This window comes from Scyliorhinus torazame, chromosome 6 (genome assembly GCF_047496885.1).
Source record: "Scyliorhinus torazame isolate Kashiwa2021f chromosome 6, sScyTor2.1, whole genome shotgun sequence".
Lineage (NCBI taxonomy): Eukaryota > Metazoa > Chordata > Chondrichthyes > Carcharhiniformes > Scyliorhinidae > Scyliorhinus > Scyliorhinus torazame.
Genome location: NC_092712.1, coordinates 149,306,819 through 149,319,447, shown reverse-complemented (window position 1 = coordinate 149,319,447; position 12,629 = coordinate 149,306,819). Strand labels below are relative to the sequence as shown.

Genomic DNA, 12,629 nt, shown 5'->3' with positions numbered 1-12,629 from the left:
TACCCTACCGGCAATACTACTTGATGAACTTCTGCCCACTTTTTATCCGCCTGCATATGTAAAGGACTTCATTTTCTCGTCAAACCATCACTTTTACGGTAATAACACTCTGGTATACACGCAGATTCCTCTTCCATGCATGCTTTCTGATACATCCGTTTTATTTCCATATCATTTTGTTGTCACTCCGCCAATTTTCCTGAACTAAAAATATCCGCCACATCCTCCACCTGTTCTTGTTCAACCATCTGATCAAAAATCGTTTCTGATAATTGCACTTCAACTTCATCTTCACTCTTTGATTTCTCCTTGTCTTAACCTGTGACTTTGTGACCTTGTTCCTACACAATCCAGAAAAATCCCAGGATATTCGTCCTTCAACACTTCGGTTGTCTGATTTTCCACTGGCTTGTCAACCACAGTAGGCATCACTCCCACCTGCGATCCAGCTATATCATTACCCAAGATAAACTGTATTCCTGGACAAGATAGTTTCTCTATTACTCCTACTACCACTTCACCACTCTTCACTGGACTTTCCAACCTTACCTTATATAATGGAACGCTACTCCTCTCACCCTGAATTCCACATATTACCACCTTTTCTCGCAACATTCTTCCCAAACCACATAATTCCTCATCTCTTAGTATTAAAGATTGACTAGCTCCTGTATCTCTTAAAATTGTGACTTCTTTACCTGCTCCTCCTGATACACGAGTAAACTTTACCCACACAAGTAAATTCTTTAAAGACATCTGGCACCGTCTTATCAATTACTTCTTGATCAGGCTGTACATTCTTTTGCACCTCCTTCGCTTCCCTTGGGCTTTCCTTTCCCACTTTAACAAACCCCACTGTCTTATCCTGTTTTACCACAACAGCCTTTCCAGTGCTTTTCTTCATCCACCAACACTGTGACTTACATGGCCTTGTTTATGACAGTGAAAACATTTGAAACTTTTCGTTTCTTTTCCACCCTCCTGGATCTCTTTTGTAATCTGAGGTACACTCTCCTTATTATCTCCAATAAGATCACCTTTACCTTTACCACTTGAGTATTTCTCATGTCCCCAGTTTCTATCCCCCACCGGCTGAAACCAAGCTTTGATTTATGAACTAATTCTTAATCATCTGCCATTTCTGCTGCCAACCTCGCAGTTTTAACCCTCTGCTCTTCCACATGAGTTCTCACTACATCAGGAATTGAATTTTTAAACTCCTCCAAAAGCATAATTTCTCTGAGAGCTTCACATGTTTGGTCTATTTTCAACGCCCTTACCTACCTATGAAAATTACTCTGTTTGAGCCTTTCAAACTCCATGTATGTTGAACCAAATTCTTTCCTTAAATTTCTAAACCTTTTTCTGTAGGCTTCAGGCACTAGTTCATATGCACCTAAGATGGATTTTTTCACCTCCTCTTATGTCCCAGATACCTCCTCCGGTAGTGATGCAAGGACTTCACTAGCCCTACCTACCAGCTTTGTTTGAATCAGTAATACCCTCATGTCCTGTGGCCATTTCATTTGTTTAGCTACCTTCTCAAATGAAATGACAAAGGCTTCTACCTCCTTCTCGTCAAACTTTGGCAATTTAAATAGATTCCCACCAAGCCTTCGACGATGACTCTTTTTCTCACTATCCTCATCACCATCATCCAAATGTATGTTTCCCTTTACATCTGCCAATTTTAACTGACTGTCATGTTTCATGGCCATTTTCTGAAGTTCAAACTCTCTCTCTTTATCTTTTTCCCTGATCTGTATCTCCCTTTCTCTTTCTTTTTGTTCTGCCATGGCTGTTCTTTCTTTTCTCCTTTCTCCTTTTCTTTTTCCCCTCTCTTTCTTTTTCCGCTCTCTCTCTTTCCGCTCTCTCTTTCGTATTCAAGCTGCTTTAATTCTTTCTTATCATAGAATTCATAGAATTTACAGTGCAGAGGGAGGCCATTCGGCCCATCGAGTCTGCACCGGCTCTTGGAAAGAGCACCCTACCCAAGGACAACACCTCCACCCTATCCCCATAACCCAGTAACACCACCCAACACTAAGGGTAATTTTGGGCACTAAGGGCAATTTATCATGGCCAATCCACCTAACCAGCACATCTTTGGACTGTGGGAGGAAACTGGAGCACCCGGAGGAAACCCACGCACACACGGGGAGGATGTGCAGACTCCGCACAGACAGTGACCCAAGCCGGAATCGAACCTGGGACCCTGGAGCTGTGAAGCAATTGTGCTATCCACAATGCTACTGTGCTGCCATGAAAATCGCTTATTGTCACAAGTAGGCTTCAAATGAAGTTACTGTGAAAAGCCCCTAGTCGCCACATTCCGCTGCCTGTTCGGGGAGGCTGGTACGGGAATTGAACCGTGCTGCTGGCCTGCCTTGGTCTGCTTTCAAAGCCAGTGATTTAGCTCAGTGTGCTAAACCAGCCCCAGTTATGTTCCATTTATTTAATTTGCAACTGAATTTTTGCCATTTCCAATGAATCAAACTGTATCTCAGGCAACTTTAAATGCTTAGCCACCGCCATAATTACCTTATCTTTTCACATTTTGTCAGGTAATGTTAACTGCAATGTTTTTGCCAAATCTAACAGTCTGCTTTTAGTCTCTGTCCGTAAGGTACTGCGTGTGACCGTCTCCACCCCCAAAAACTTCTGAGCCTCTTAAAGAGCCATTGTCCACAACACACTCCCCACTTAAACTAAAATACCACACCTGAAAAGCAACCACAATATGCTCACCCCTCACTGTCTTTAAGTTCACTCGACTTTTATCCCCCTCGAGCCCCCAATTTTTATGGGTCCGGGTTTACAGAACTCCAAAGTGTTTCATGGAGTTCACTTGTCCCACAACTTTTAATAGATTGTAGTGTGGGAAGCACACGGCGTACTCTCCAGGTGTGATACAGCAATTATGGACAAATGGTTTTCAAAACAAAACAATGTTTATTCTATGAATTCAAGTTAACCTTTGAAAAACAAACATTGAATATCTTAACACCCATTACTTCAAAGATAACCCCAAAAGACTACAACACTAAATAATCCTTCAAACTGTTCCTTTAAACATCCAAAAGACTTCAAACCTTCAAAAATAGACATGAGGTTACATTCAATATATTTATAGTCTTTGGGTTGCAGACATCAACAGACCAGCTCTGTGTTTCTTCCTGCAGCTCTCAGCAAAACACACATACACTCCCAGCTGCCTTCTAAAACTGAAACCAAAAAGCAGAAGTGAGCTCAGCTTCCTCCCACCCTCTGACATCACTTCAGTAATATGATCAGTTCCATTTCTTAAAGGTACATTGCTTAAACATCCATTTCTTAAAGGTACTCTCACATGACACTTCAGCAAGACATCCCTACTCCTATACTCAAATCCTTTCACTATGGTGGCCAGCATGCCATTAGCTTTTCTCACAACCTGCTGCACCTGCATGCCAACCTTCAGCGACTGGTCCACTATGACACTGGGGTCTTGTTGCACATCCTCTTTTCCTAAACTGCCATTCAGATATTAATCTGCCTTCCAGTTTTTGCCACCAAACTCGATAACCTCACATTATATTGTATTTGCCTACTCAGCCAGCCTGTCCAAGCCATCTTGCAGCCTTTTTGCATCCTCCTCACAGCACACACTGCCACCCAGCTTACTGTCATCTGCAAATTTGGAGATATTGGGCGGGATTCTCCGGCCATGTTTGCCCGGCGATCGGAAAATCCAGCCCGAGGTCAATGGATTTTTTCATTGTCGGCGTCTCGCCCGTGGAGTTCTTGGGGCGGAAGGGGTAGGAGAATCCAGCCCATTGCATGCAATTCCTTCGCCCAAATCATTAAAATATTATGGGGTGTCATGGTGACGCAGTGGTTAGCACTGCTGCCTCATGGCGCTGAGGACCAAGATTCGATCCCGGCCCCAGGTCACTGTCCGTGTGGAGTTTGCACATTCTCCCCATGTCTGTGTGAGTCTCACCTCCACAACCCAAAGATGTGCAGGGTAGATGGATTGGCCCTGCTAAATTTCCCCTTAATTGGAAAAAAAATTGCGTACTTTTAATCTATTAAAACAAACTTAATGTATATTGTGAACAGTTGGGGTCCCAGCACTGAACCGTGCGGTACCCCATTAGTCACTGCAGCCTGAACAGAAGGAAGAGAAAGAAAAAATATATGATGTCATTATGAAATAATGTGCATTCTATAAGGTTGGAGGGTGCATTCTGTCGAACTGTAAACACAATCCTGTAATGTCCTCCTCACTAACATATGGGTGACTTGTAGCAAAACTGGGAGAGCATGAACCAGCAGAATGCCAACAGAGTGGTATTCAGTCGGGAGGCAGTCACCCTGTGGGTCCTCAATATCGACTCCAACTCCATAAAGTCTTATGGCATCTAGTCAAATATGGACAGCGAAACCTCTTGTTAATTACCACCAAGCACCCTCTTCAATGTTTGGAAGAAGCAGCGATGGAAGCAATGGCATAGAATGTACTCTGGGTCAGGAACCTCAATGACTACCACCAAGTGGGTTGAATAGTACCACTCTGATCAAGCCCTGAAGGGCATATCTGCCAGAATAGGCTCATGGCAGATGGTGAGAAAACCAAGAGGGAAAAACCGTTACCTTATCATCACCAATCTGTCACAGATGCATCTCTCAGTGCAACAATGTCCTGGGGCTGAAATGACTGGCCTCCAGCAGCGTAACCATCTTTCTTTAGTCCTAGAATCATAGATGTTTACAGCATGGAAACAGGCCCTTCGGCCCAGCGTGTCCACGTCTCCCAGTTCTATCACTAAACTAGTCCCACTTGCCCGTATTTGGCCCATATCCCTCTATACCCACCCTGTCCATGTAACTGTCTAACTGTTTAAAAAAAAAATTAGAATACCCAATTATTATTTTTCCAATTAAGGGGCAATTTAGTGTGTCCAATCCACCTACCCTGCACATCTTTGGGTTGTGGGGGTGAAACCCACACAGACAAGGGGAGAATGTGCAAACTCCACACACACAGCGGTCAGTGGTCTAACTGTTTTTTAAAGGAAAAAATAGTACCTGCCTCTACCACTGGTAGCTCATTCCAGATGCTCACCACCCTCTGTGTGAAAAGGTTTCCCCTCGCGTCTCTTTTGTATCTCTCCCATCTCATCTTAAACCTATGGCCCCTAGTTCCAGACTCCTCTACCTTTGGGAAAATATGTTGACTCTCTACCTTATCTATGCTCATCATTATTTTATAGACCTCTATAAGATCACCCCTAAGCCTCCTACGCTCCAGGGAAAAAAGTCCCAGCCTATCGAGCATCTCCTTATAACTCAGACAATCAAGTCCTGGTAGCATCCTCGTAAATCTCTTCTCGTTTAACAATATCCTTCCTATAATAGGGTGACCAGAACTGAACACAGTATTCCATGTGAGGTCTTACCAATGTCTTGTACAACTTCAACAAGACGTCTCAATTCCTGTATTCAATATTCTGACCAATAAAACCTAGCATGCTGAATGCCTTGTTCACCACCCTGTCCACCTGCGACTCCACCTTCAAGGAGCTATGAACCTGTACTCCTAGGTCTCTTTGTTCTGTAACTCTCCCCAACTCCCTACCATTAACTGAGTAGGTCCTGCCCTAGTTTGATCTACCAAAATGCATCAACTCACATTTATCAAAACTAAACTCCATCTGCCATTCATCGGCCCACTGGCCTAATTGGTCAAGATCCTGTTGCAATCTCGTATAACCTTCTTCACTATCCACTATGCCACCAATCTTGGTGTCATCTGCAAACTTATTAACCATGCCTCCTACATTCTCATCCAAATCATTAATATATATATGACAAATAACAGTGGACCCAGCACCGACCCCAGAGGCACACCGCTGGTCACAGACCTTCAGTTTGAAAAACAAACCTCCACAACCACCCTTTGGCCAAGACAATTTTGTATCCAGTTGGCTACCTCACCCTGGATTCCGGGAGATTTAACCTTTTGCAACAACCTACACCTTTGAGCTAGGTATGACTCTGACACAGTAGTTTTTGAATGTTAAAGAGTAGGAGCAGCATGTGATAGACAGAGAAAAACGATCAGCATGGTGGCACAGTGGTTAGCACTGCTACCTCACAGCACCAGGGACCCGGGTTCAATTCCAAACTTGGGTGACTGTGTATGTGGAGTTTGCAGGTTTTTTCCGTGTCTGCGTGGGTTTCCTCTGGGTGCTCCGGTTTCCTCCCACAGTCCAAAGATGTGTAGGTTAGGTGGATTGGCCATGATAAATTGCCCCTTAGTGTCCAACGGTTAGGTGGGGTTATGGGGATAGGACGGGGAAGTAGGCCTGGGTGGGGTGCACTTTCAGAAGATTGGTGCAGAGTCACAGAAGGATGTGGAGGCCAAATTACTGAGTGTCTTTAAGACAGCGATAGATAGGTTCTTGATTAATAAGGGGATCAGGGGGGAGACAGGAGAATGACGATGAGAAAAATATCAGCCATTGAATTGCGGAACAGACTCGATGGGCCGACTGGCCTAATTCTGCTCCTATAAGTTATGGTCTTATCGGCCGAATGGCTTCCTTCCGCACTGTAGGGAGTCTATGATTCTATGGTCACACATTCAACGGATTAGATCATGCATGTAATTCATGATGATATAGCATGCAGCAAGACCCGGATAACATTCAGGCAAATTACATTCATGCCACACAAGTGCCAGACAATTACCATCACCAACAAGAGAGAATCCAACCATCTCCCCATGACTTTAAACAGTACTATCATCACATAATTATCCACCATCAGTAATATGGGTATTATCACTGACCAGAGTCATATAAATACTTTGGCCACAAGAAAAGGTCAGAGGGTGGAAATTCTGAAGCGAAAAACTCACTTGCTGCATCCTCAAAGCTTGTCAACCATCTACAAGGCATCTGGAGCAACTCATCAAGGCTCCTTCAATGGACTTCCAAACCTGCAACCTCTACCATCTAGAAGGATGAGGGCAGGAGACACGTGGAGCAACACCATCTAATTAACACATTACCTGACTTTCAAAAATATCATTGTTTGTTCACTTTCATGGATTAAAATTCTGCAACTCTCTCTGGCTGTACCTGCACTGCATGGACTGCAGCGGTTCAAGAAGGTGGCTCACCACTGCCATCTCGAGGACAATTAGTGATGGGCAATAAATGCTGGCTTTACCAGCGATACCTACATCCCTGGAATGAAGTAAAAAAAGTCTTCAAATCACAATGCAGGCTAATTAGGCAAGGGTTCAAATGTAATGCCGTTTCCAATTAGGAAAGCCCAATTTCTGCATCTAAAATTGTAAAATTTACCCGACTGATTGATGCGTCATTTATCCTTGAAATGACAAGCCAGATTAATGATATTCTATACCCATGAGACACAAGATGGAACTCACACTTGAGCTAGAGTTCTATTAAACTTAAGAAACTTAAAAACAGTGTTATACTAGCCAGCAAAAATTGATACTATTAAAAGCTTTTTTGCTCAAAACAACGAGATGTTAATTTAGTAAGGAAACCATGACCTGCTGTAGCAGATGTCATCATTCTCTACCTGCAGATAATGCTTCATTATTGAGACAATAAAGGGGGTGTCAAGTATTTCTGCAAATCTACCTTGTAGCTGCAGCCAGTCTCAGCACGAGTGCGTGCGTAATTGTCTTCCCTGCTGAAAAGAAAATAAGTACCTGCAATGAACAATAACTGGCTCATTGTCTCTTCCGATTCTTTTCTGTCTCACACAAGTCACAAAGTCAAAGAAATCCACTGAGTCATCAGGAACACCGTGATCAGGCCAAGCTATGTACTGAAGATGACTGACAGCACGTTCCAAACCCGTCTGCATCAACAGAAAAAGAAGACAAACCAGTTCAAATTGATAATATTCTTACAATATCTTGTAACCTATCAACTTTTACCGAAGACTGTTGAGTATTCTGCTCAGGTCAATATCTTAAATTTAAAAAAAAATGTTGGAAATATGCAATTTATCTGTCAGCAACTGGAAAAAGAGAAAGGTGAACATTTTAGGTGAGATCCTTTGCCAGAGTTGTTTGAAGGTTTGATTTTAAAAATCTATATGCTGCATACAATTCAGTGATCCAAGAATAAGTGTACCTCCACATCTTAAGATCCAATTTGGAACAGTGGAATTGCAAAAGGAATTATCCTTGAAATTGCTGCTGTGATGGTAGAGGGGAGACTGAGCAGGGCATGAAGAAAAACATTTCAGATCTTCTGCTTTCCAGTGGAAGACAGAGATCCCCGAATCAATTACCTTTCTCTAGAAAAGGCTGGAGCCTTCATACGGTCTTCAGGGGAAAGCATGCCAGCTCCAAATTCCTGACCTCTCCAGGATAAATCCTCTCTCCCATTCAGAACTCGACACCCAGTTCAGCATAAGTAGAAACATTAGAGCAGGATATGTTCCAACAATATTCACAAAATAGGGAAAATATAGTCCAAATTGACACAAAGCATTGCAGAATTGTTTTCAACTGCACAAGGACACATGGTGGGATCTTCTCATTTTTTTTTCAGAATGTCAATTCGGGCAGGACAAGCGGTGTGTTCGTCCACCAGCTGTAGAGCCGGCTTTTCCCACTGGAAAACTCTGGAAAAAGAAAATTGTGGAGCTGACTCCCATGACATCATGCCCGCGGAGCCCATCCCACCAGTAGTCTTGAGGGAGCCCTGAAGTAAAATGACTAAAAATAATAAGGGCGCCCCCCCCCATCCCTCCGAACTTCCTCAATGGAAACCTCCTCCCTGCCAGTCAAGAGTATTGCCTGGGCGTGATATGACCCCCATGTACAGGGGCTGTACATGCTTGTGCGCCCCTGGCGAGTTCTCCTTGTCAATTCCAAGTTTTACAAAACCTGCTGTAAACCCTGCCAACATGATGTCATGCCTAATCTTCCGGTTAGGCATGCTACAGCCTTCCGGTCTCAACATCGAATTCAACAACTTCAGATGATTAGCTCGACCCCCATCTCGACCCCTTTGTTTTCATTCCATTTCATTTTAATTGTCTTTTACCTTTTATTTCTTTATATATACATTTCCCACCCCCCAACCCCTATCTAATTCCCTCTCTCCTTACCTTTTCTCCCCTTTGCTTCTCCCTTCCCCCTACATCTGCCACAGCTTAGCCTCTGATTTTAGTTTCTCCTCTGTTTGGCCTTTCACACCTTTTATTCTCTCTGGGGACTGCCATTAGCACTCTTTCCCCTTGGTTTCTGTAGCTATGACTCATCTTTCATTCCCTCACTCCACAGTATAAATATCTCCCACTGTCTATGTCTTTTAGTTTTGACAAAGGGTCATCTGGATTCGAAACGTTAGCACTTTTCTCTCCCTACAGATCCTGCCAGACCTGCTGAGATTTTCCAGCATTTTCTCTTTTGGTTTCAGATTCCAGCATCCGCAGTAATTTGCTTCTATGCAGGTACAAAGCTTGGAATTAGGAAAGAAAATGGAACAGTGGACTTTATTGCAAGAGGATTGGAGTATAAAAGTAGGGAAGTTTTGCTACAACTGTACATTGGTGAGACTATACCTAGAGTATTGTGTAGAGTTTTGGTGTCCATAGTTAAGGAGGGATGTATTTGTACTGGAGGCGCTTCAGAGAAGGTTCACTTGGTTGATTCCTGGGAGTTAGTCATTGTCTTATGAAAAAAGGTTCAGCAGGCTGGGCCTACACTCATTGGAGTTAAGAAGAATGAGAGGTGATCTTAATGAATCTTTTATTTTGAGGGGCTTGACAGGTAGATGCTGAGTGGATATTTCCCATTGTGGAGAAATATAGAACTAGAAGCATAGTTTAAAAATAAGGGTCTCTCATTTAAGATGGCGATAAGTAGAAATTTCTTCTCGGAGGGTCATGATTGTTTTTATAATTCACTACCTCAAAGGAAAGTTAAGTTGAGGTTAAGGTTGGATCAGCCATGATCCCACTGAATGGCAGACTAGGCTCGAGGAGTTAAACGGTCTATTCCTGCTCCTATTTCTATGTTATGTTCTTAAACAATTCATTATTAGAATTCAAATAAAGGACTCCAGTACGCTTATCGCTTCTTCTGCTAACCCTCCTGAAATAAAATGAATTGTACAGATCATTTCACACTGTTCAGGAAAAAAAACTTCCCATAGTATCAGTAATTTTAATTCTGTAAGTGGATAAAAAGTTCTGTGCAATCATGCCATCAGTACATTTAGAAACCTGTACCAGCTGAGGTTATTCATGAAGGCCCCCTGTCATGTGAGAGTCCCTTTAAGAAATGGGTGTTTATAAATGGGTGTGTATATAAATATCTGTAGTGAGAGTACCTTTAAGAAATGGGTGTTTATTACTGCAGTGATGTCGGAAAGTGGGTGGAGCTGGGCTGTCTGTCAGCTTTTTACTTTCGCTTTAGGCTTTTTGCCGCAGGGTGGGTTTGGTTTCATTTTAGTCTTGGAGAAGCTGAAATCACAGCAGGGTGTGTGTGAATCTCTGCAAGCTTATGAATGGCCATTTGCTGATTTTAACATGGTAACTGTTGTCAGTAGTGAATTTAAACCTGAGGTGCTTCTTTTAAAAGGTTTTGTTAAAAGGAAAGCTCACAAATTACTTAGTGTTGTATTCTTTGGGGGTTGTATTTGAACTGATGGTTGCTAAGATGTTCACTGGATGTTTCAAAAAGGTTAACTCGAGTTCATAGAATAAACGCTGTTTTGCTTTAAAAAATACTTTTCCATTTCTGCTGTACCACACCTGTAGAGTGGGCCGTGTGCTCCCATACCACAAAGTATTAAAAGTTGTGGGTCAGTTGAACTCCATGATACACTTTGGGGTTCGCTAAACCCTGGCCCATAACAAATTGGGGGCTCGAGGGGGATGAAAGTCTATCTATTGGATTGGCTTAGTGAACTTAAAGACAGTGAGGGGTGAGCATATTGTGGTTGCTTTTCAGGTGTGGTATTCCAGTTTAAATGGGGAGTGTGTTGTGGACAATGGTTCTTTCAGAGGCTCTGAGGTTTTTGGGGGTGGAGACGGTCTCACGCAGTACCTTACGGATAGAGACTAAAAGCAGACTGTTAGATTTGGCAAAAACATTGCAGTTAACATTACCTGACAAAATGTGAAAAGATGAGGTAATTATGGCGGTGGCTAAGCATTCAAAGTTGCCTGAGATACAGTTTGACTCATTGGAAATGGCAAAAATTCAGTTACAAATTAAACAAATGGAACATGAGAAAGAATTAAAGCAGCTTGAATACGAAAGAGAGGAAAAAGAAAGAGAGAGCGGAAAAAAAGAGAAAGAGATAGAGAGAAAAAAGAAAGAGAGAGAGAGAGGAAAAAGAAAAGGAGAGAGAAGAAAGGAGAATAGGAAGAATAGCCCTAGCAGAACAAAAAGAAAGAGAAAGGGAGATACAGATCAGGGAAAAAGATAAAGAGAGTTTGAACTTCAGAAAATGGCCATGAAACATGACAGTTAGTTAAAATTGGCAGACGTAAAGGGAAAGGTACAGTTGGATTATAGTGATGAGGATAATGAGAAAGAGCGTCAAAGTCAAAGGTTTGACGAGAAGGAGGTAGAAGCCTTTTCATTTCATTTGAAAAGATAGCTAAACAAATGAAATTGCCACAGGACATGTGGGTATAACTGATTCAAACAAAGCTGATAGGTGGGGCTAGTGAAGTGTTTGCATCACTACTGGAGGAGGTATCTGGGACGTATGAGGTTGTGAAAAAAATCCATCTAAGGTGCATATGAACGAGTGCCTGAAGCTTACAGACAAAGGTTTAGAAATTTAAGGAAAAAATTTGGTCAAACATACATGGAGTTTGAAAGGCTCAGAGTAATTTTGATAGGTGGATAAGGGCTTTGAAAATAGACCAAACAAATGAAGCTCTCAGAGAAATTATACTTTTGAAGGAGTTTAAAAATTCAATTCCTGATGTAGTGAGAACTCATGTGGAAGAGCAGAGGGTTAAAACTGCGGGATTAGCAGCAGAAATGGCAGATGATTATGAACTAGTTCATAAATCAAAGCTTAGTTTCCGACATCAGTTCAGCCTGTGAGGGATAGAAACTGGGGACATGAGAAATACTTAAGAGGTAAAGGTAAAGGTGATCTGATGGGAGATAATAAGGAGAGTGTACCTCAGACTAAAAATGAAATCCAGGATGGTGGAAAAGAAATGAAAAATATCAAATGTTTTCACTGTAACAAACTAGGCCATGTAAAGTCACAGTGTTGGTGGTTGAAGAAAAGCACTGGGAAGGTTGATGTGTTAAAACAGGATAAGACAGTAGGGTTTGTTAAAGTGGTATAGGAAAGCCCAAGTGAAGCGAAGGAGGTGCAAAAGATTGTACAGCCTGATCAAGAGGTGATTGATAAGAAGGTGCCAGGTGTCTTTAAAGAATTTACTTGTGTGGGTAAAGTTTACTCATGTGTATCAGGAGGATCAGGTAAAGAAGTCACAATTTTAAGAGATACGGGAGCTAGTCAATCTTTAATGGTAAGAGATGAGGAGTTATGTAGTTTGTGAAGAATATTGCCAGAAAATATGGTAATATGTGGAATTCAGGGTGAAAGGAG

At 42.3% G+C, this 12,629-nt stretch overlaps 1 protein-coding gene across 6 annotated transcripts in view; it reads right to left on the bottom strand.

Moving 5' to 3' along the window:
* Positions 1 to 12,629, bottom strand: part of LOC140425064 (tyrosine-protein phosphatase non-receptor type 3-like) — a 422,164-nt gene that overhangs the window by 24,856 nt on the left and 384,679 nt on the right. For all 6 annotated transcript variants that reach the window (XM_072508895.1, XM_072508894.1, XM_072508892.1 and 3 more), the window contains one exon: positions 7,733 to 7,884. In XM_072508895.1, coding sequence (XP_072364996.1) covers positions 7,733 to 7,884 — 152 coding nt within the window. The remainder of the gene's footprint in view (positions 1 to 7,732; positions 7,885 to 12,629) is intronic.